General features: G+C 43.2%; 1 protein-coding gene across 1 annotated transcript in view; it reads left to right on the top strand.

Moving 5' to 3' along the window:
- Nucleotides 1–5656: 5656 nt before the first annotated feature.
- LOC110528689 (uncharacterized) overlaps nucleotides 5657–25208 on the top strand; it is a 60138-nt gene continuing 40586 nt past the window's right edge. The window contains exons 1-2 of the mRNA XM_021610821.3: nucleotides 5657–6012; nucleotides 14151–14427. Coding sequence (XP_021466496.3) covers nucleotides 5943–6012; nucleotides 14151–14427 — 347 coding nt within the window. The 5' untranslated portion in view covers nucleotides 5657–5942. The remainder of the gene's footprint in view (nucleotides 6013–14150; nucleotides 14428–25208) is intronic.

The following is a 25208-nucleotide window of genomic DNA, read 5'->3' as shown; positions in this document are numbered from 1 at the left end:
TGGGAGCCCCAACCCACTGGGAATACCATGTCATTTCAACGTGGAGATTTGGGTAACATTTTGTTGATATCAATGAGATTCCAACCAATTCTGCTTAAAATTGACGAGAATACAAACGTCTTTTCACCCACAGTCAAAAGTTTGTTGAATTCCCAATGTGATATCACTACGCTTTCAACCCTCTACTGTATGAGCATAACCAAGTTCCAATGTAAAATCAATGTTACCTTCGTTTGTGAGATAGCCTAAACGTTATTACTGTATTCTTTAACATTTATTTTTTGGTTGAGTTAGAGACGTGAATCCAACATATCATTTGTTAACTGATGGACAAGTTAATAGGCTATTAACTGTATTGAAAAAGTGATGTGTTTGGTTGTCAGCGCAATGTATCCATGGATAGCTCCTTGGATAGCTCCTTGGATAGCTCCTTGGACAGCTCCTAGGATAGATCCTTGGACAGCTCCTTGGACAGCTCCTTGGACAGCTCCTTGGATAGCTCATTGGACAGCTCCTTGGACAGCTCCTTGGATAGCTCCTTGGACAGCTCCTTGGACAGCTCCTTGGATAGCTCCTTGGATAGCTCCTTGGATAGCTCCTTGGATAGCTCCTTGGACAGCTCCTTGGACAGCTCCTTGGATAGCTCCTTGGATAGCTCCATGGACAGCTCCTTGGATAGCTCCTTGGATAGCTCCTTGGATAGCTCCATGGACAGCTCCTTGGATAGCTCCTTGGATAGCTCCTTGGACAGCTCCTTGGACAGCTCCTTGGATAGCTCCTTGGATAGCTCCATGGACAGCTCCTTGGATAGCTCCTTGGATAGCTCCTTGGATAGCTCCTTGGATAGCTCCTTCTGTGCCACTGAGTCGGACTTTAATTCAAGTTAGTCTACAAATGAATAACGGATATGTTGGGTTCAGATCTCTATTTCTAACCCCAAAATATAATTAAAACGACTAAAATCAAATCAAACTTTAAAATGCAGTTTAAATACAGTTTGATTTGATTTAGTCCTACTTTTTAACTGTGATGTTTGATTGCGATAAAGATGTGTTATTCACCTGTAGATTCCATTTGAAATCAACCAGAGCTAGAAACCCCCTGGGCCTATATGTACTGTATATGTTCAGTTGAACGCTGGGTTGAATTGAAGCAATACTTGTTGATGACTTCCCTATTGCTATATAGTCCTAAATAGCATCAATGATGATATATGAGTGATAAAGTATGGTTGCATTTTATTTGCTCTGTTAAAACCTCTAGAAGGACTTTGATAGCGACAGTGAACCTATTAAAATTGAGATATATTTTTTTTTCAAATCCAATGTATTTTCCACATAGATTCTACATCACAATGCGAGGACAAATTACGTTGAAACAACATTAAATTGACCAGTTTATGCCCAGTGGAAATGCTTTAATGATGGATTTAACATGGTTCAATGTTGGGGTTAAAATATTACATTTCATGCATGTCTGTCTAGAAAATAATGTACCAGGAAATGAAGAAAATCTGAAAATACTCAAACACAACAACCACATTAAAGGGTCCCCTGCGTGTATTTTAACCATGACCATTTAACATTGAGATGAATCAGGCTAATCCAGATTAATCCAGAATATATTGTGGGTTACAACCTGAGTTATGACCTTCTCACATTCCCAGAATACCATGTGTCTGAGAGGCAGAGGGTTTGTGTTAGGGGGGATGTGGGGAGCTCTACCAGGAGGCATGGCAGGGGAAGGGGGGGGGGGGTCTTAGCGTTACACTCACCACGAGTATACAGCTTCCTTCGTGGTTTTTATTTTCCACTTTGAACTTTGCCCCAGAAACACTGGGTTAGGGAAATGGCTGGGGTCCCTGGTGAGAAGTTGGAGAAACACTGGGTTAGGGAAATGGCTGGGGGTCCCTGGTGAGAGGTTGGAGAAACACTGGGTTAGGGAAATGGCTGGGGGTCCCTGGTGAGAGGTTGGAGAAACACTGGGCTAGGGAAATGGCTGGGGGTCCCTGGTGAGAGGTTGGAGAAACACTGGGTTAGGGAAATGGCTGGGGGTCCCTGGTGAGAGGTTGGAGAAACACTGGGCTAGGGAAATGGCTGGGGGTCCCTGGTGAGAGGTTGGAGAAACACTGGGTTAGGGAAATGGCTGGGGGTCCCTGGTGAGAGGTTGGAGAAACACTGGGCTAGGGAAATGGCTGGGGGTCCCTGGTGAGAGGTTGGAGAAACACTGGGCTAATTTATGGCCATCTCAACCTTCCACCAACTAACCCTAACCTTCCAGCAACCTAACCTAATGTTCCACTAACCAACACTAACCTTCCAGCAACCAAACCAAACCAAACCAAACATTCCCCCAACCTAACCCCTTCCCTGACCTAGGTGGGAACGACCTGCTCTTTAAATACACCATATGGCTCTAATGAAGAACAGACTGGGCACACACAACTCCCTCACACACACACACACACACACACACACACACACACACACACACACACACACACACACACACACACACACACACACAACTCCCTCCCACACACACGTGACCACACACACACACACACACACACACACACACACACACACACACACACACACACACGTGTGTGTGTCCACGACCCCCAGGGATAACGCAGATAACACATCTAGTGAAGAGATAGTGGGGATTTCGTGTACAACCTTTGCCCTGCCCTAATGCCCTTAACAGTGTCATGTATCAGACCTCTCTAATGGAATGTTTCTAGTAGAACAAAGAACAACGCACAGCTGAAACTGAACCGTTGTCATCCACGGTACTGGCCCCCCCCAGGTGCTTGAACACATACAGACAGTAGATACAGTCCAGTTTAGCCACAATACCAAAAGCCCAGTGGTGGGCACAGAGCTCTTTGTTTTTATACTGGAATTCAATTGCGGAATAGCCTCCCATTAGCCGATTATCTGTCCCAGTACAACAAATGTTTTCAGAGGGCAGGTTAGAGCCTGTCTGTGGGAAAACCTGTGCAGGGCATGACTCAATAGGATACTTTTAGGTTTTAATTGTTTTATGACCAGAGTACCTTCTTCTATACGTTTGGGGAGTCTCCCACGTGCCTTTTGGTGAACACCAAACGTGTTTGCTTATTTTTTTCTCAAAAAAGCATTAGCAGAGACTGCATTAAAGGTAATGTTCCCCCGTTAGCAGAGACTGCATTAAAGGTAATGTTCCCCCATTAGCAGAGACTGCATTAAAGTTAATGTTCCCCGTTAGCAGAGACTGCATTAAAGGTAATGTTCACCCATTAGCAGAGACTGCATTAAAGGTAATGTTCCCCCATTGGCAGAGACTGCATTAAAGGTAATGTTCCCCCATTAGCAGACTGCATTAAAGGTAATGTTCCCTCATTAGCAGAGACTGCATTAAAGGTAATGTTCCCCCATTAGCAGAGACTGCATTAAAGGTAATGTTCCCTCATTAGCAGAGACTACATTAAAGGTAATGTTCACCCATTAGCAGAGACTGCATTAAAGGTAATGTTCCCTCATTAGCAGAGACTGCATTAAAGGTAATGTTCCCCCATTAGCAGAGACTGCATTAAAGGTAATGTTCCCTCATTAGCAGAGACTGCATTAAAGGTAATGTTCCCCCATTAGCAGAGACTGCATTAAAGGTAATGTTCCCCCGTTAGCAGAGACTGCATTAAAGGTAATGTTCACCCATTAGCAGAGACTGCATTAAAGGTAATGTTCCCCCATTAGCAGAGACTGCATTAAAGGTAATGTTCCCTCATTAGCAGAGACTGCATTAAAGGTAATGTTCCCTCATTAGCAGAGACTGCATTAAAGGTAATGTTCCCCCATTAGCAGAGACTGCATTAAAGGTAATGTTCCCCCATTAGCAGAGACTGCATTAAAGGTAATGTTCCCTCATTAGCAGAGACTGCATTAAAGGTAATGTTCCCCCATTAGCAGAGACTGCATTAAAGGTAATGTTCCCCCATTAGCAGAGACTGCATTAAAGGTAATGTTCCCCCATTAGCAGAGACTGCATTAAAGGTAATGTTCCCCCATTAGCAGAGACTGCTTTCACGGTAAACTCTGCATGTCTAGAAATGAATCATGGAAATGACCTTAAATGTTCTGTCATGAAATCTGTAATGCTTCATCATACAGACTGAATAGAGCACTAAGTGTATATTTAGATAAAGACAATAATATATTTTTTTCATTTAAAGCCCCTTAATTAAGACAAAGAGAAAATGTCACAGCCTACATTTGTGAGGCGTTTTAAACAAACAGAGTAGGTCTAGCTGAATACATGTTTTCTTCAATAAACATTACTTCTTTAAATATAAATGATTGGCATTTCTCTTTCTACTCTTCTTAGTGAAGAATGTGATCTATATTTTGAATGTTTGAAAATATTAATTGATGTGACTATTAAATCTTAGGTATTTTCACTTAAACTTGGTGATGTGAATCACTCTCTCCAGCCATCATCATCATCATCATCATCATCCCATAACTTACATATGGAAATACATTTTATCATATAGTCATTGAAGTTTTTACATCAATAATTGTATTTTTTTTAATCAAGAATTGAATTTATATATCAATAATTCCAACTTTTGATAGAAATAATGAAATGTTTGGTATAAAAAAATTAATGGATAAACACATTTTTATATAGAAAAATACCGTCCATTTTCTTTATATGAAATGTTTTAATGATTGTTTAAAAGTTAATTTTCTCATACCTAAATAATGTTGTTGACTCATCCCATACTCATATTTTTGGCCAGAGAATAGTAAATTGGAGAACAACACTTACAAATAAATAAAAACACCTCAAACTTGTATTTCTAAACATACCTTGCTAATTTCTTCATCGAGGATGATGTCATCCTGAGGAGAATGAGCTGGCCAATTAGTGGTCTACTCGCATTGGTATACCCACACACCATTATGTTGTTGCGGTACAGCCACACCATTCCAACACAGAAAAGTTGTTTTCTAACATACTTCATTCATATTTTGGGGGAAGGAAAACTATTTCACTTATATTGTAATTAATTATAGGTCATATTTTATAGAAATCTTGGAGACACCTGGACAGTTACTTTAAAGGTCGACTTTGAGCAAAAAACGCCACAATAGAGGGTTTAAATTGTATAGCAAATCAATGCACCCTCATACCAGGTCTTTTAATGTTTAAATGTTTACAGCTACAGCCTAAAAACAAATCCTGTGAAATGAGGTCAACAGACACTGGATGAGTTACTGGCTAGCTCAGCTAACGAACTAGCTACTTCTGTTGTGGCGCACATGACCGGAATATATATTTTTTATAAATAATACTGGGGGGGGGGGGGGGGGGGGGGGGGGGGCAATCGACCTGTTCTGAATATTGTGTCCCCATTGTCCCCTGTGGCAATTTCAACTATGGTTCTGTGTGTGTGTGTGTGTGCGTGTGTGCGTGTGTGAATGTGTGTGTGTGTGTGTGTGTGTGTGTGTGTGTGTGCGTGTGTGTGTGTGTGTGTGCGTGTGTGTGCGTGTGTGTGTGCGTGTGTGCGCGTGTGTGCGTGTGTGCGTGTGTGTGTGTGTATGTGTGTGTGTGCGTGTGTGTCTGTGAGTGTTCAGGTATCACCACTGCTCAATGCAGCTATAAAGAGACCGCTGTGCAGACAGGAATATCAGTTCTCCTTTACTTCTGCATCACCGACAGTAGAGGAGAGACCACTGCGCTCTAAAGCCTACTGGACATCTTTGAATTTTAGCAGACAGCAACAATGCGGGTCTCTGCAGGAACATAGCAGTCTGGAACCCAGCAGGATTCTGTCAGTGTCAACAGTCAACATTCTACTCACTATGGGATTCTATGTAGTCTGATCTTTATTTTTTACTTTTGAATATTTTAGTCACTCTATTTGTTCCTGTTTTTTTTATATCTGATGTGGTATGGCTAATGTTTCTCTGATGGATCTGGGAGTTCTACTTTTAATTGGACTAGCAGCTGTCTTTGCAAATGGTAAGTTTGAAGAATGATCTGTTTCATCTGAGTTGGAGAGACAGGGCACTGAGAGAATAAAAACTCCTGAGATGTGTTATTAAACTGTTGTCTCTGCTGGAGAGACAGGGCACTGAGAGAATAAAAACTCCTGAGTTGTGTTATTAAACTGTTGTCTCTGCTGGAGAGACAGGACACTGAGAGAATAAAAACTCCTGAGTTGTGTTATTAAACTGTTGTCTCTGCTGGAGAGACAGGGCACTGAGAGAATAAAAACTCCTGAGTTGTGTTATTAAACTGTTGTCTCTGCTGGAGAGACAGGGCACTGAGAGAATAAAAACTCCTGAGTTGTGTGTTCTTATCCTCTACAGGATCCGAGGACATAAACATATCTGATATGTTATACATATCAGAAAGCTTAAATTCTTATTAATCTAACTACACTGTCCAATTTACAGTAGCTATTACAGTGAAAGAATACCATGTTATAGTTTGAGGAGAGTGCACAATTATGAACTTGAAAATGTATTAATAAACTAATTAGGCACATTTGGGGAGTCTTGATACAACATTTTGAACTGAAATGCAATGGTTCATTGAATCAGTCTAAAACTTTGCACGTCCACTGCTGCCGTCTACTGTCCAAAATCTAAATTGCGCCTGGGCTGGGATAATACATTATGGCCTTTCTCTCGCATTTCAAGATGATAGGACAAAAAATACCAACATGTTTATTACCAGATGTAATGTGTTATATTCTCCTACATTAATTTCACATTTCCACAAACTTCAAAGTGTTTCCTTTCAAATGGTATCAATAATATGCATATCCTTGCTTCAGGTCCTGAGCTACATGCAGTTAGATTTGGGTATTTGATTTTAGGTGAAAATTTAATAATTTGTGTTATTAAACTGTTGTCTCTGCTGGAGAGACAGGACACTGAGAGAATTAATACTGCTGAGTTGTGTTATTAAACTGTTGTCTCTGCTGGAGAGACAGGACACTGAGAGATTAAATAGTTGTGAGTTGTGAGTTATTAAACTGTTGTTTCTGCTGGAGAGACAGGGCACTGAGAGATCAAATAGTCCTGAGTTGTGAGTTATTAAACTGTTGTTTCTGCTGGAGAGACAGGGCACTGAGAGATCAAATAGTCCTGAGTTGTGAGTTATTAAACTGTCGTCTCTGCTGGAGAGACAGGGCACTGAGAGATCAACTACTGGTAGTCTACATTCGATGTAAACTGAACTTTTACTCTTATTAGTCTACTTCAATAAAAAAAAAACATTTTTTAAATGTATCTTCCTATCAAGAATTATCAGATCATGAATGTCCACGGATATCTTCCTGTCAAGAATTATCAGAACATGAATGTCCACGGATATCTTCCTGTCAAGAATTATCAGAACATGAATGTCCATGGATATCTTCCTGTCAAGAATTATCAGAACATGAATGTCCATGGATATCTTCCTGTGAAGAAGTAGCAGTAATGTCCACGGATATCTTCCTTCGAAGAAGTAGCAGTAATGTCCATGGATGTCTTCCTGTGAAGAAGTAGCAGTAATGTCCATGGATATCTTCCTTCGAAGAAGTAGCAGTAATGTCCATGGATGTCTTCCTGTGAAGAAGTAGCAGTAATGTCCATGGATGTCTTCCTGTGAAGAAGTAGCAGTAATGTCCATGGATGTCTTCCTTCGAAGAAGTAGCAGTAATGTCCATGGATATCTTCCTGTGAAGAAGTAGCAGTAATGTCCATGGATATCTTCCTGTGAAGAAGTAGCAGTAATGTCCATGGATATCTTCCTTCGAAGAAGTAGCAGTAATGTCCATGGATATCTTCCTTCGAAGAAGTAGCAGTAATGTCCATGGATATCTTCCTTCGAAGAAGTAGCAGTAATGTCCATGGATATCTTCCTGTGAAGAAGTAGCAGTAATGTCCATGGATATCTTCCTTCGAAGAAGTAGCAGTAATGTCCATGGATGTCTTCCTGTGAAGAAGTAGCAGTAATGTCCATGGATATCTTCCTGTGAAGAAGTAGCAGTAATGTCCATGGATATCTTCCTGTGAAGAAGTAGCAGTAATGTCCATGGATATCTTCCTGTGAAGAAGTAGCAGTAATGTCCACGGATATCTTCCTGTGAAGAAGTAGCATTAATGTCCATGGATATCTTCCTGTGAAGAAGTAGCATTAATGTCCATGGATATCTTCCTGTGAAGAAGTAGCAGTAATGTCCATGGATATCTTCCTGTGAAGAAGTAGCAGTAATGTCCATGGATGTATAAGATTTCATGAATGTGTATTTAATCTATCAGTGTCAGTGCTTCAAGTTGAAATATGTTTAAAGTTTTTCTTCAAGATTATTTATTTTATATTGAATATTAATTTTGAATATTCCTTTAAATGAGGAGCATTCATTACCGATTTTAAAAAATAAATTATTTTGAAGGTTGGGGGTTTGGGCACGTTTACTCGGTGACTCTGCGGTGCCCTTTGATACCACAGTGCATGCACATCGCTGTGAAATATTTTTGGGTTACTTAAAAGCCTAGTGTGAAACCTAGTAAATCAACTACAGGTCTATTCGTCCCAGACACTTCCTCCCCTTTGTGCAATTAGCCTGGGGATGGTGTGAAGAAATCCGTTGTAACCCGCATCCAGGGGTGGGATAGACGTTCTTGGAATACCTTCAGCGATCACTGCATATTTAGTCATTTGGATTTTAATACAGGGGGAGTCAGGACACTTCATTGAATGTAGATACAGTATATATATATATATATATATATATATAAACGTTATGTGGACACCCCTTTAAATTAGTGGATTCAGCTATTTCAGCCACACCCGTTGCTGACAGGTGTATAAAATCTATCACACAGTCATGCAATCTCCATTGACAAACATTATATATATATATATATTGCATTGGCAGTAGGCCTTACTGGAGAGCTCAGTGACTTTCAAGGTGGCACCGTCATAGGATGCCACCTTTCCAACTAGCCAGTTCGTCAAATGTCTGCCCTGCTAGAGCTGACCCGGTCAACTGTGAGTTGTGTTCTTGTGAAAGTGGAATGTCTAGGAGCAACAACGGCTCAGCTGCTAAGTGGTAGGCCACACAACCTTACAGAATGGGACCGGCGAGTGCTGAAGTGCATAGCGCGTAAAAATCCTCTGTCCTCGGTTGACTCTTCACCATCTGGCAGTCCGACGGACGAATCTGGGTTTGGTGATTGTCAGGAGAATGCTACCTGCCCCAATGCATAGTGACAACTATAAAGTTTGGTGGAGGAGGAATAATGGTCTGGGGCTGTTTTTCATGTTTCGGGCTAGACCCCTTAGTTCCATTGAAGGGACATATTAACGCTACAGCATACAATGACATTCTAGAGGATTTTGTGCTTCCAACTTTGTGGAAACAGTTTGGGGAAGTTCCCTTGCCTGTTTCAGCATGACAATGCCCCAATGCACAAAGCAAAGTCCATACAGAAATGGTTTGTTGAGATCGGTGTGGAAGAACTTGACTGACCTGCACAAAGCCCTCACCTCAACCCCCATCGAACACCATTGGGATGAATTGCAACTCTGACTGTGAGCCAGGCCTATGTGAGCCAGTGCCCGACCTCGCTAATGCTCTTGTGGCATGTACAAGAACAATATCAAAAACAATATTAGTGATAGATGATATGTAATCAGTGGCTGAGCAGCAGGATATAAAAAATAGTAGCAGCAACGTGTGGAGTGTGTGTTAGGAGAGAATCATGTGAATAGAGGCACAGCAGATAGTGTTGATGACTGGTGTGTCCAAACCTATCCAAACCTAATCTATATTCTGAGACCCTGTTTCTGTCCTGACCTTGCCTTTGTTGGTGCAGGGCATGTGATGTCCATAGCCTCTTCGTCACAAAACTCCCTGATCTTCTCAGGAACATAAGTTTGTCCAGTCCAGGTGGTGCTTTGTACAGGCAAACCATCTATGGGATGGGTTTCAACGTAGTGCAGCAGCTGAAACCTGGTCCCGACTGAGTCTGAATGTTCCTTGGAGACAACAACACCAGACTCCAGAGCATCGAAGCTGTAAAACAGGAAATAACCAACATCAATTCTACTCCAAAGTTTAGATAAGAAGAAAGACCTCATACAATGTAATGAACATGATGTTCACCTGAAGTGCTGGTACTGCTTGATCTGTGGCAGCAGCCTGAAGTACGGAGTCAGGTGTTGTTGCCAGCCGTAGCTTTCCACCAGCACCGTATCATCCTCCAGTCCAACCAGCTGTGGGATGTTGACCCCCGTCTCTGTGCTGTCCTACACAACACCAGCGATCTCAGACAACGTGTTCACTCTGGTCTTCCTGAAGCGCTGCTTGATGAGGCCGAAGCAAACTTGGTGTGGCCAGTGATCAGGAAGTGAAGGTCCAGACTGTGGTGGAGCTTGTGCATGGTCCACCAGGCACAATACCAGAGCACAGACTTGTTCTTGTTTTGGCCACTGCAGTCCACACGTGTTTCCCTCCATACAACAATGAAGTAGTTGGTGTGGTATTTCTTCACAGCAGAAACCAAACAAGCCACACTTGCGAGGTGTTAAATAGTACAGTTGAAGTCTGAAGTTTACATACACCTTAGCCAAATACATTCAACTTTTTCACAATTCCTGACGTATAATCCTAGTAATAAATCCCTGTCTTATTTAAGTTAGGTTCACCACTTTACTTAAAAAATGTGAAATGTCAGAATAATGGTAGAGAGAAGGATTTATTTAAGCTTTTATTTCTTTCATCACATTCCCAGTGGGTCAGAAGTTTACATACACTCAATTAGTATTTGGTAGCATTGCCTTTCAATTGTTTAACTTGGGTCAAACGTTTTGGGTTGCCTTCCACAAGCTTCCCACAATAATAATCCCAAGGATGAATCAGATTTGTGGAGGTCTACAATTATATTTCTGAGGTCTTGGCTTTTGATTTTCCCATGATGTCAAGTAAAGAGGCACTGAGTTTGAAGGTAGGCCTTGAAATACATCCACAGGTACACCTCCAATTGACTCAAATTATGTCAATTAGACTATCAGAAGCTTCTAAAGCCATGACATCATTTTCTGGAATTTTCCAAGCTGTTTAAAGGCACAGTCAACTTAGTGTATGTGAACTTCTGACCCACTGGAATACTGACACAGTGAATTATAAGTGAAATAATCTGTCTGTAAACAATTGTTGGACAAATTACTTGTGTCATGCAAAAGTAGATGTCCTAACAGAATTGCCAAAACTATAGTTTGTTAACAAGAAATTTGTGGAGTGGTTGAAAAACAAGTTTTAATGACTCCAACCTAAGTTTGTGTAAACTTCCGACTTCAACTGTAGACGGGACCTGGCTGTATAGGGTCAGAAGGATAGCGCACCTGCAAACAGCAAAATAACATGAAGTAAATGTAACGTAAAACATATCATTTTTTAATTCATCATTATCAGGTAAGTTTCAATTACCTACAAATGTGCAGAGCAGCAGCACAGCAATCAGAAACATCATGTTGTAAACTGGAAGTTAATATGATATAACACACAGCCTGACTACACATCCCTCTGGCAAATACAGAAATAATGGCAGCAGCTTTCCACCAAAATGTTGGTGTCCTGGGTGGCGTCCTGGTAACACTATGGCATTATCCTCTGCGTAGTTGTTGATGAAGTTCACCACTCTCTGCACGTCCTCATGCTTCACATGTAACCTATGCTTTCTTCGGCCAGCTCTCTTTCTGATGGGAGGCATTAGACCATTCTCCTTGTTTGACTGGTGAGGAGAGTCAGGTGTGTTCTACAGGTCTTTCTGATGGGAGACATTAGACCATTCTCCTTGTATGACTGGTGGAGGAGAGTCAGGTGTGTTCTACAGGTCTTTCTGATGGGAGGCATTAGACCATTCTCCTTGTATGACTGATGGAGGAGAGACAGGTGTGTTCTACAGGTCTTTCTGATGGGAGACATTAGACCATTCTCCTTGTATGACTGGTGAGGAGAGTCAGGTGTGTTCTACAGGTCTTTCTGATGGGAGACATTAGACCATTCTCCTTGTTTGACTGGTGAGGAGAGTCAGGTGTGTTCTACAGGTCTTTCTGATGGGAGGCATTAGACCATTCTCCTTGTATGAGGAGAGTCAGGTGTGTTCTACAGGTCTTTCTGATGGGAGACATTAGACCATTCTCCTTGTATGACTGATGGAGGAGAGTCAGGTGTGTTCTACTGACGCTGAAAGACAAATTCCAGATATTTAGGCATTATTATACAGTAGATAGCCGTAATCACCGTCAGACACACCTGGCTAACTTGATGGGTCATGTAATCATCTGACGAAGTGGAGTCTTTTGTTTAGACATGCTAGCTAAACAATGAATCATAATCCTAATCGAAGGAGTACTAGCAATACAAACAGATTGTCATAGCTAGCTAAAGTTAACCAAATAGGTTCATTGTTAGCTAGTTAGCTAGTTAGCATTAGGCTATAACTAGCAATGCGAAATGGCATTCTGAGATAACATTACTACACACAGATCATAAACGTAATGTTAGCTAGCGAGCCAGCCATCTAACGTCAGCTAGCTAGCTTGGTAGCTAACAGTAAGCTTTAAAACCTCTTAAGGATCGAACCCATTTTTTAAATTTCCTCCTAAAATGGTTCATACCCAAATCTGACTGCCTGTAGCTCAGGACCAGAAGCAAGGATATGCATATTCTTGTGAAATTAATGTAGGAGAATATAACATATTAGATCTGGTAAAAGATAATACAAGATAATAAAAGATAATCCACTAACCTCTTTTTTCTCTTCATCATCTGAATGTCATACATGATGGATAATTAGCTTCCCTACAGAAAATACACTAACCTTCACACATCTAGATAGCTGGGTGGGGTGGGTGTGGAGCCAGAAACAGCAAGGGTTCAAACTGTAGAACCCAGTTACTACATTTGAATATAAAAATGTATTTTATCAAACAAAACTATGCTACATTTTATCTCTGGGACCCTCAGGATGACAAATCAGATCAAGATTACTGAATGTAAGTACATTATTTACCTTCAGAGGTGAATGTATCAAACCAGTTGCCGTGATAAAAGTGTTTTGTTGTTGTGCACTCTCCTCAAACAATACCACTGTATTTTTTCACTGTAATAGCTACTGTAAATTGGACACCACAGTTAGATGAACAACAATTTAAGCTTTCTGCCCATATAAGACATGTCTTAGTCCTGGGAAGATGGCTGTTACTTACATCATCATTCTAGTCACATTAGCATAGGTTAGCATCAACCGTCCCGGTACAGAGACACCGATCCCGTAGAGGTTATTAACTTGCGATGAAAACAACTTTCTGACCAAATTAGAAACTTATTATATCTGAAACAGTAGCTAGACCCTTACCCATACACATGGATGAACGCTTCATGGCAGACTGCAACCCTTTTCCTTAAATAATGTTATCCAGAGCGTTGGTGACTGTAACTGTGCTCCTGGCAACAATTTAACTATGCTTTTTCTGCTGACGTCTACTGACACCGGCCATATTAAACGGGTGTTGAGCGTTCGTAAATTCATCAGTTATTCTGCACTCTGGTACACTCAGACTAGAGTGGTCTGAAACAGTTGTTGCAGTGATGTTCTATTGAAATGGAGACTTGCATAGTGGAGTCTTTTGTTTTACTACCCACTTCTGTTTTTTTAAAGACACGTTAGATAGGATTACAGCTCAAATAGACAGAAGCAGGCTACATGGCAGACCAATCCAAACTCATCTCTCGGCATGTCCAGCCCACTCATAATGTCAGCCAATCATGGGTAGCGTTGACTTAACCAACTTGGCTCCTAATTTAACAATTGTATTCGTATTTACAGATTGCATACAAGTTTGTCATTAAAGCACATGACAAAGCACATGTTCGAGAAGGAATTTCTGCCCCCCAAAACATTTATTTATTTATTTACGTTCTCCTGTGAAGTAGTGACCCGAGACATACGCCTAGTTTCCTGAAACGGGACACATTTTAACACCATCACAAAGTGCTTTTACATTACAATATAAAATACATTTTATTTAAAAAAGAAATGTATACAACATGTTGTTAATTGTATTCATCATTAACTCTTCCTATGTCCATGTAGGTTCTTCAGCCCCCAGTAAAGATGTTGTCGAGAGGGAAGAGTTGGAGACCAATGAGATGAACTTGGTCTCCAGGTCAACCACAGTGGGTGGGGCCAGCAGTATGGGTGTGGCCAGCGGTGTAGGTGTGGCCAGCGCTGTAGGTGGGGCCAGCAGCAATGGGTCCCGGAACATCACTGAGGCGCGGCGTAGAGACAAGCGCTGTACGTGTTACAGCTACAGAGACAAGGAGTGTGTCTACTACTGTCACCTGGACATCATCTGGATCAACACACCAGAGTGAGTAGTGACAGGCCTAACCCTGACCTCCACTAACCCTGACCTCCACTAACCCTGATCTCCACTAACCCTGACCTCCACTAACCCCAACCCTAACCCCAACCCTGACCTCTACTAACCCTGACCTCCACTAACCCTGACCTCCACTAACTCTGACCTCCACTAACCCCAACCCTAACCCCAACCCTGGCCTTTACTAACCCTGACCTCCACTAACCCTGACCTCAACTAACCCTGACCCTGACCTCCACTAACCCTGACCTCCACTAACCCCAACCCTAACCCCAACCCTGACCTCTACTAACCCTGACCTCCACTAACCCTGACCTCCACTAACCCTGACCTCCACTAACCCCAACCCTGACCTCCACTAACCCTGACCTCCACTAACCCTGACCTCCACTAACCCCAACCCTAACCCCAACCCTGACCTCTACTAACCCTGACCTCCACTAACCCTGACCTCCACTAACCCTGACCTACACTAACCCCAACCCTAACCCCAACCCTAACCCCAAACCTGACCTCCACTAACCCTGACCTCCACTAACCCCAACACTGACCTCCACTAACCCTGACCTCCACTAACCCTGACCTCCACTAACCCCAACCCTAACCCCAACCCTAACCCCAAACCTGACCTCCACTAACCCTGACCTACACTAACCCCAACCCTGACCTCTACTAACCCCAACCCTGAACTCTACTAACCCCAACCCTGACCTCCACTAACCCCAATCCTGACCTCCACTAACCCCAACCCTGACCTCCACTAACCCCAACCCTGACCTCTACTAACCCCAACTCTGACCTCCACTAACCCCAACCCTGACCACCACTAACCCCAACCATGACCTCCACTAACCCCAACCCTAACCCCAACCCTGACCTCTACTAACCCTAACCCTGATCTCCACTAACTCTGACCTCCGCTAACCCCAACCCCAACCCTAACCCCAACCCTGACCTCCACTAATCCCAACCTTCACTAATCCCAACCCTGACCTCCACGAAACCCCAACTCTAACCCCAACCCTAACTCCAACCCTGACCTTCACTAACCCCAACCCTGACCTCCACTAACCCCAACCCTGACCTCCACTAACCCCAACCCTGACCTTCACTAACCCCAACCCTGACCTGCACTAACCCCAACCCTAACCTTCACTAACCCCAACCCTGATTTTCACTAATCCCAACTCTGAACTCCACTAACCCCAACCCCAACCCTAACCCCAACCCTGACCTTCACTAATCCCAACTCGGACTTTCACTAACCCCAACCCCAACCCTAACCCTAACCCTAACCCCAACCCTGACCTCCACTAACCCCTCCACTAACCCCAACCCTAACCCCAACCCTGACAGACCCTAACCCCAACCCTGACCTTCACTAACCCCTCCACTAACCCCAACCCTAACCCCAACACTGACCGACCCTAATCCCAACCCTGATCTCCCCTAACTCTTAAAAAAAATATATGTATATATATTCACCTTTATTTAACCAGGTAGGCCAGTTGAGAACATGTTCTCATTTACAACTGCGACCTGGCCAAGATAAAGCAAAGCAGTGCGACACAAACAACGCAGAGTTACACATAAACAAACGTACAGTCAATAAAATAAAATAAATAAAAATCTATCTTAAGTGAGTGCAAATGTAGAAGAGTAGGGAGGTAAGCAATACATAGGACACAGAGGCAAAATAATTACAATTTAGCATTAATACTGGAGTGATGGATATGCAGATGATGATGTGCAAGTACAAAAGAGCAAGAAGGTAAGTAATAATATGGGGATGAGGTAGTTGGATGGGCTGTTTACAGATGGGCTGTGTACAGGTACAGTAAGCTGCTCAGACAGTTGATGCTTCAAGTTAGAGAGGGAGATATAAGACTCCAGCTTCAGTGATTTTTGCAATTTGTTCCAGTCATTGGCAGCAGAGAACTGGACAGAAAGGCGGCCAAAGTAAGTGTTGGCTTTAGGGGTGACCAGTGAAATATACCTGCTGGAGCGTGTGCTACAGGTGGGTGTTGATATGGTGACCAGTGAGCTGAGATAAGGCGGGGCTTTACCTAGCAAAGACTTTTGATGACCTGGAGCCAGTGGGTTTGGCGACGAATGTGTAGCGAGGGCCAGCCAATGAGAGCATACAGGTCACAGTGGTGGGTAATATATGGGGCTTTGGTGACAAAAACGAAGGCACTGTGATAGACTACATCCAGTTTGCTGAGTAGAGTGTTGTAGGCTATTTTGTAAATGACATCGCCGAAGTCAAGGATCGGTAGGATAGTCAGTTTTACGAGGGTATGTTTGGCAGCATGAGTGAACGGAGGCTTTGTTGTGAAATAGGAAGCAGATTCTAGATTTAATTTTGGATTGGAGATGTTTAATGTCAGTCTGGGAGGAGAGTTTACAGTCTAATCAGGCACCTAGGTAGTTGTAGTTGTCCACATATTCTAAGTCAGAACTGTCCAGATTAATGATGCTAGTCGGGCGGGAAGGTGCAGGCAGCAATCGGTTGAAGAGCATGCACTTAGTTAGACTAGCATTTAAAAGCAGTTGGAGGCCACGGAAAGAGTGTTGTATGGCGTTGAAGCTCGTTTGGAGGTTTGTTAGCACAGTGTCCAAAGAAGGGCCAGATGTATACAGAATGGTGTCGTCTGTGTGGAGGTGGATCAGAGAATCACCAGCAGCAAGAGCGACATCATTTATATATACAGAGAAAAGAGTTGGCCCGAGAATTGAACCCTGTGGCACCCCCATAGAGACTGCCAGAGGTCTGGACAACAGACCCTCCGATTTGACACGTCTGAGAAGTTGTTGGTGAACCAGGCGAGGCAGTCATTTGAGAAGCCAAGGCTATTGAGTCTGCCGATAAGAATGCAGTGATTGACAGAGTCGAAAGCCTTGGCCAGGTCGATGAAGAAGGCTGCACAGTAATGTCTTTTATCGAAGGCGGTTATGATATCGTTTAGAACCTTGAGCGTGGCTGAACTCCCCTGATCTCGACCCTTACTTCCCCTAACCCCATTCCTGCCACTGACCTCCCCTAACCCCAACACTGACCCGTACCTCCCCTAAACCCCACCTCTTTCCACGCAGTATTCCCCCCGTCTGTATCCCTCTCCCTCTAGTTCTACTTCTTTGTCCCACTCCCTCTGTCTCTCCGCCTGTATATCTTGCTCTTTTTCTCTCCCTCCCTCTCTCGTCAGTCTGTCTTCGGTTGTGAGGTCTCAATGTTTACACATGCTTGAAGACCCTGCTATCGTCTCAGTGTCTACAGCTGCTTGAAGGCCCTGTTATAGTCTTAGTGTCTACAGCTGCTTGAAGGCCCTATTCTAGTCTCAATTGCATTGCCTTCATTGTCATGGGAAACATCCCAATAAAGCCCATTGGAATTTAATTGAGAGGGACTGAATTCTCAGGTTGTTGCCCAGAAAGAGAGGGAGAGGATTCTCATGTTGTTGCCCAGAAAGAGAGGGAAATGATTATCATGTTGTTGCCCAGAAAGAGAGGGAGAGGATTATCATGTTGTTGCCCAGAAAGATAGGGAGAGGATTATCATGTTGTTGCCCAGAAAGAGAGGGAGAGGATTCTCATGTTGTTGCCCAGAAAGAGAGGGAGAGGATTATCATGTTGTTGCCCAGAAAGATAGGGAGAGGATTCTCATGTTGTTGCCCAGAAAGAGAGGGAGAGGATTATTATGTTGTTGCCCAGAAAGAGAGGGAGAGGATTCTCATGTTGTTGCCCAGAAAGATAGGGAGAGGATTATCATGTTGTTGCCCAGAAAGAGAGGGAGAGGATTCTCATGTTGTTGCCCAGAATGAGAGGGAGAGGATTATCATGTTGTTGCCCAGAAAGAGAGGGAGAGGATTCTCAGAATGTTGCCCAGAAAGAGAGGGAGAGGATTATCATGTTGTTGCCCAGAAAGAGAGGGAGAGGATTCTCAGATTATTGCCCAGAAAGAGAGGGAGAGGATTCTCATGTTGTTGCCCAGAAAGATAGGGAGAGGATTCTCATGTTGTTGCCCAGAAAGACAGGGAGAGGATTCTCAGAATGTTGCCCAGAAAGAGAGGGAGAGGATTATCATGATGTTGCCCAGAAAGAGAGGGAGAGGATTATCATGTTGTTGCCCAGAAAGTGAGGGAGAGGATTCTGATGTTGTTGCCCAGAAAGAGAGGGAGAGAGAGAGAGAGAGAGAGAGAGAGAGATGATCCTCATGCTGTTGCCCAGAGAGTGAAAGAGAGAGAGAGAGAGAGAGAGAGAGAGAAAGAGAGAGAGAGAGAGAGAGAGAGAGAGAGAGAGAGAGAGAGAGAGAGAGAGTGAGAGAGAGAGAGAGAGGATTATCATGTTGTTGCCCAGAGAGAGGAGAGAGAGAGGATCCTTATGTTGTTGCCCAGAGAGAGAGAGAGAGAGAGAGAGAGAGAGAGAGCGAGAGAGAGAATCCTCATATTCTTGCCCAGAGAGAGAGAGTATCCTTGTGTTGTTGGCGAGAGAGCGAGTGAGAGAGAGAGAGAGAGAGAGAGAGAGAGAGAGAGAGAGGGGATCCTCATGCTGTTGCCCAGAGAGAGAGAGAGAGAGGATCCTCATGCTGTTGCCCAGAGAGAGAGAGAGTGAGAGAGAGAGGATCCTCATGCTGTTGCCCAGAGAGAGAGAGAGTGAGAGAGAGAGGATCCTCATGCTGTTGCCCAGAGAGAGAGAGAGAGAGAGGGAGAGGGAGAGGGAGAGGGAGAGGGAGAGGGAGACAGACAGACAGACAGACAGACAGACAGACAGACAGACAGACAGACAGACAGACAGACAGACAGACAGACAGACAGAGCGAGAGAGAGAGAGAGAGAGAGGATCCTCATGCTGTTGCCCAGAGAGAGAGAGAGAGAGGGAGAGAGGGAGAGAGAGAGGGAGAGGGAGAGAGAGAGAGAGAGAGAGAGAGAGAGAGTATCCTTGTGTTGTTGCCCAGGGAGAGAGAGAGAGAGACAGAGAGAGAGACAGAGAGAGGGACAGAGATATGTGGTCCTATGTAGCAACATTTCAATATATTGTATAAGACTCCAACAAAATGGTATATCATACACTGCAGCTGAGGAAAAATGAACAAGTAATTGTGCTTTGAAAGTTGATAAACTTGTTTACCAGTTTTGAATGTATTGGTACACCTACCGGAGAGCTCTTCTTTGTCTACACCCATTCAGCATCGTTCACACCCTCTTAAGCCTTAGCCCCACCCATCTCTTTAAGGATTCACATGTGAGGCCATGTTTTAAACACAGTGAGTAGTTTAGTAAACAACCAATTATTTCAAGACTAAAAATGGTAAAAGTAGTAACCTTCAATAAGGAAAAACTCCTGGTAAAAATACACTTTATCTAGTCCTTGGACTATATCCTTATCTGACTTTGGTGCAGGTCATGTTGTTGTTCACATTACTGTGCTAAACAGAGTGAGTAGTCTCTGGTAAACACACACTATATCAAATGAAATGTCTGTCACATGCACAGCATACAGAAAGTGTAAACGGTACAGTGACATTGTTACTTGCATATTTGCAATATCAAAAACAGAAAGTGTCCAGATATTTTATATTTATTAGATGATTCTTACCCAGAGAAGCTTGTCTAAATTGATGGGTCGTGTGAAAGAAATGCTATATCCACCCCCCCAGTCACATCTAGCTAAGTGGATGGGTCACTATTGTCTAGACATGTACACCTGTTCATGAAATGGAATCATCTGGCAAAATGGAGGCTTTTGTTTAGACATGTAGCTAGCTAGCAAAATAATGAACCGGAATAATCCCAAATCATACTACCAGCAATCCAAAACAAACTGTTTGTCATAGCTGTAGTATGAATCTCCAAGTAGATAAAGCTAACCATCTAGGTTCAATGTTAGCTAACTAGCTAACATTAGGCTATACCTAGCAATTAAAATAGATTTCTGATTCTAATAACATTACTACACAGATCATATATGCAGAGTTAGCTGGTGAGCCAGCAAGCTAATGTTCAGTATTCTTTAACTTGGGGCGGCAGGTAGCCTAGCGGTTAGAGCGTTGGGACTAGTAACCGCGAAGGTTGCTAGATCAAATCCCCGAGCTGACCAGAACTCAGGCTTGAGCTTAGGCAACCCATGTAGAATCTCCTGAGCACAATGTGGATCAGTGTTTCTGTCAACGTAGAGGTCTGCGTAGACGTCCACAGTCGTCCTCCTCATCTGGATCCGAAGCCAGAGACCCCGAAGGACGCCGAAGGACGCCGAAGGACCCCGAAGGACGCCGAAGGACGCCGAAGGACCCCGAAGGACGGAACATCTGCTTCTGCAGATTTCTTCTCCAGGTTGAAGAAGAACGAACTCGGAACATCCACTTCCATTAGGGTTAGGGTTAGGTAGGGTTGGGTAGCCATCACATGCTCTAATGGCCGCACCATTTACCTGATCCTGTAAAAAAGACCCCAGATCTGTCCCCTTAGCCCTCAACTCCCTCTCTGATCCTAAATCCTTCTGCCTAATAAGGCTATCCTCGATGCCTTTGATATCCTTCTCAAACCTACGAATAGTAGATGTTATCCTAGCTGCCCCATGGGCAGAGTACTGCTGGCAAAACAACCTTACTTGTGTTTTCTCCACCTCACACAATTGTCTTAGGTTCTCAAACTCAGCTTTCCTACCTTTCCAACTCTCCCAGAAGACACTAAACCACTCACAAAATGAGGGCATCATACAATAATTTAAGACTAAAGTGCTAGTAAGACCTCGGACAAGGAACAACTGCCAAGCTAAACACAATTGTTACCACATGGTCTGAAAATCCAAAAGTGTAGATCTGTGAGCACAGAATCCTGATACAGCTCCCCTGACTGACATAGATCCAGTACATAGATACGGTTGGCACTGTGATAGACTGCATCCAGTTTGTTGAGTAGTGTTGGAGGCTATTTTATAGATGACATCACCGAAGTCGAGGATCGGTAGGATGGTCAGTTTAACGAGGGTATGTTTGGCAGCATGAGTGAAGGATGCTTTGTTGCGAAATAGGAAGCCGATCAAGTTCCTTGGTGCCCACATCAACAAGAAACTAACATGACTCTGTACCGGTACCCCCTGTATATAGCCTCCACATTGACTCTGTACCGGTACCCCCTGTATATAGCCTCCACATTGACTCTGTACCGGTACCCCCTGTCTATAGTCTCAACATTGACTGTACCGGCACCCCCCTGTATATAGCCTCCACATTGACTCTGTACCAGTACCCCCTGTATATAGCCTCCACATTGACTCTGTACTGGTACCCCCTGTATATAGCCTCCACATTGACTCTGTACCGTAATACCCTGAATATAGTCTCCACATGGACTCTGTACCGTAATACCCTGTATTTCGTCTCCGCATTGACTCTGTACCGTAATACCCTGTATATAGCCTCCACATTGACTCTGTATCCTGTATGTAGCCTCCAAATTGACTCTGTACCAGAACCACCTGTATATAGCCTCCACATTGACTCTGTACCGTGACGCCCTGTATATCGCCTCCACATTGACTCTGTACCAGTACCCCCTGTATATAGTCTCCACATTGACTCTGTACCGGTACCCCCTGTACATAGCCTCCACATTGACTCTGTACCAGAACCACCTGTATAAAGCCTCCACATTGACTCTGTACCAGAACCACCTGTATAAAGCCTCCACATTGACTCTGTACCGTGACCCCCTGTATATAGTCTCCACATTGACTCTGTACCAGTACCCCCTGTATATCGCCTCCACATTGACTCTGTACCGGCACCCCCCTGTATTTAGCCTCCACATTGACTCTGTACCGTAATACCCTGTATATAGCCTCCGCATTGACTCTGTACCATAATACCCTGTATATAGCCTCCACATTGACTCTGTACCGTAATACCCTGTATATAGCCTCCGCATTGACTCTGTACCATAATACCCTGTATATAGCCTTCACACCCCCCTGTATATAATGTTAATTTTTACTGCTCCTCTTTAATTACTTGTTACTTTTATCTCTTCTTCTTAACCATAGTTTTATAAACTGCACTGTCGCCTAGGGGCTCATAAGTAAGCATTTCACTGTATGGTCTACACCTGCTGTATTCGGTGCATGTGACTAATACAAATTTGATTTGATTTGATTTGGTTCTTGCAATGGTTAGTGTTAAGTTTGTACCGAGGATGGAGGCCTGGCCCGAAACCCCCAGGTCTCAGATCTGGAGCCAGACGCAACAGAGGATCCATCACTGCCCTGCTCGCCCCACTCCCTGTGTGTGCATGCCTTCCACTTATGTCCAATCTCCCCACAATTAAAACACTTCAGACTACCTGTAGTTGCATAAACCATGGTGATACATCACCTGATATTAAATAGTTTTTTGGCAGTGAGTCTAAAAACCTGCCTTCTTCAAGTGGTAACATGTTTCAACAGTGTTTTTTTTACATCTCTCACTGGCTGGCACATTTCCCTTAAAGTGTGAGCATCAGGTCGACATCAGAAATTAACGTTATAGTCGTAGCCGCAGGGAAGAGCGACATCATTTTGAAAATTGGAACACACTGAACAAACAACAAAACAAAGAGTTATCTATCCAAAACGGAGAAACAACTTCTCCAATCTTCTTGGCTCTATAACAAAGAACAAACAGCAAAAACAGAATCTTAAAACTTTTAAACAGAACCAGAACCCACTGGATAGTCAAACTACATTGAGATAAACTACAGGACAAAGTACAAACCCTCCTACCCAAAAAGGCCCGCGGGGTTGAAGGTATCCCAAATGAAATGAAAAAATATACAGACCACAAATTCCAATTGGCTATACTTAAACTCTTTAACATCATCCTCAGCTCTGACACATTCCCCAATATTTGGAACCAAGGAATGACCACACCAATCCACAAAAGTGGAGACAAATTTGACCCCGATAACTACCGTGGTATTAACAGTAAGTCAACAGCAGACTTGGGAAAATACTCTGCATTATCATTAACTGCAGACTTGTACATTTCCTCAGTGAAAACAAAGTTCTGAGCAAATGTGAAATTGCCTTTTGACCAAATTATCGTACGACAGACCACGTATTCACCCTGCACACCTAAATTGACAAACAAACAAACCAAAACAAAGGCAACGTCTTCTCATGATTTGCTGATTTCAAAAAGCTTTTGTCTCAATTTGACATGAGGGCCTGCAATACGTATGTATGGAAAGTGGTGTTGGGGGAAAAACATACGACATTATAAAATCCATGTACACGAACAACAAGTGTGGGTTGAAATGGACAAAAAACACCCACATTTCTTTCCACAGGGCTGTGGGGTGAGACAGGGATGCAGCTTGAGCCCCACCCTCTTCAACATATATATCAACGAATTGGCAAGGTCACTAGAACAGTCTGCAGCACCCGGCCTCACCCTAATATAATCTGAAGACAAATGTCTACTGTTTGCTGATCTGGTGCTTCTGTCCCCAACCAAGGAGGGCCTACAAGAGCACCTAGATATTCTGCACAGATTCTGTCAGACCTGGGCCCTGACAGTAAATCTCAGTAAGACAAAAATAATGCTGTTCCAAAAAAGGTCCAGTTGCCAGGACCACAAATACAAATTCCATCTAGACACCGTTGCCCTAAAGCACACAAAAAATAACACATTCCTTGGCCTAAACATCAGCACCACATGCTTTGCCCCCGAGCACACAACAAACTATACCTACCTCGGCCTTAACATCAGCGCCACAGGTAACTTCCACAACGCTGTGAACGATCTGAGAGACAAGGAAAGAATGGCCTTCTATGCCATCAAAAGGAACATCAATTCAACATAGCAATTGGGATCTGGTTAAAAATGCTTGAATCAGTTATAGAACCTATTGCCCTTTATGGTTGTGAGGTCTGTGGTCCGCTCACCAACCAATAATTCACAAAATGAGACAAACACCAAATTACATGCAGAAATCTGCAAAAACATCCTCCGTGTACAACATAAAGCACCAATTAATGCATGTAGAGCAGAATTAGGCCGATACCGAAAAATTATCAAAATCCAGAAGAGAGACTAAATTCTACGACCACCTAAAAGGAAGGGATTCCCAAACCATAACAAAGCCATCACCTACAGAGAGATGAACCTGGAGAAAAGTCTAAGCAAGCTGGTCCTGGGGCTCTGTTCACAAACACAAAGAGACCCCACAGAGCCCCAGGACATCAACACAATTGCACCCAACAAAATCATGAGAAAACAAAAATATAATCATTTGACACATTGGAAAGAATTAACAAAAAAACAGAGCAAACTACAGTTCTTTTTGGCCCTTTACAGAGAGTACACAGTGGCAGAATACCTGACCACTGTGACCTAAAATTAAGGAAAACTTTGACTACGTATCAACTCAGTGAGCATGTCACCGTAGACAGACTTGGCTCTCAAGAGAATACAGGCTATGTGCACACTGCCCACAAAATGAGGTGGAAACTGAGCTGCACTTCCTAGTTCCTAACCTCCTGCCAAATGTATGACCATATTAGAGACACATATTTCCCTCAGATTACAAAGACCCACAAAGAATTCCAAAACAAATCCAATTTTGATAAACTCACTATATCTATGTGGTGAAATACCAGTGTGTGCAATCACAGCAGCAAGATTTGTGACCTGTTTCCACAAGAAAAGGGCAACCAGTGAAGAACAACTGCTGTAAATACAACCCATATTTATGTTTATTTATTTTCCCTTTTGTACATCTTTACAACACTGTTTT

The sequence above is a fragment of the Oncorhynchus mykiss genome, chromosome 7, assembly GCF_057628025.1.
Source record: "Oncorhynchus mykiss isolate SJ-2025 chromosome 7, ASM5762802v1, whole genome shotgun sequence".
Classification (NCBI taxonomy): Eukaryota; Metazoa; Chordata; class Actinopteri; order Salmoniformes; family Salmonidae; genus Oncorhynchus; species Oncorhynchus mykiss.
The sequence above is the reverse complement of the archived record's forward strand: the minus strand, read 5'-3'. Positions and strand labels throughout refer to the sequence as shown.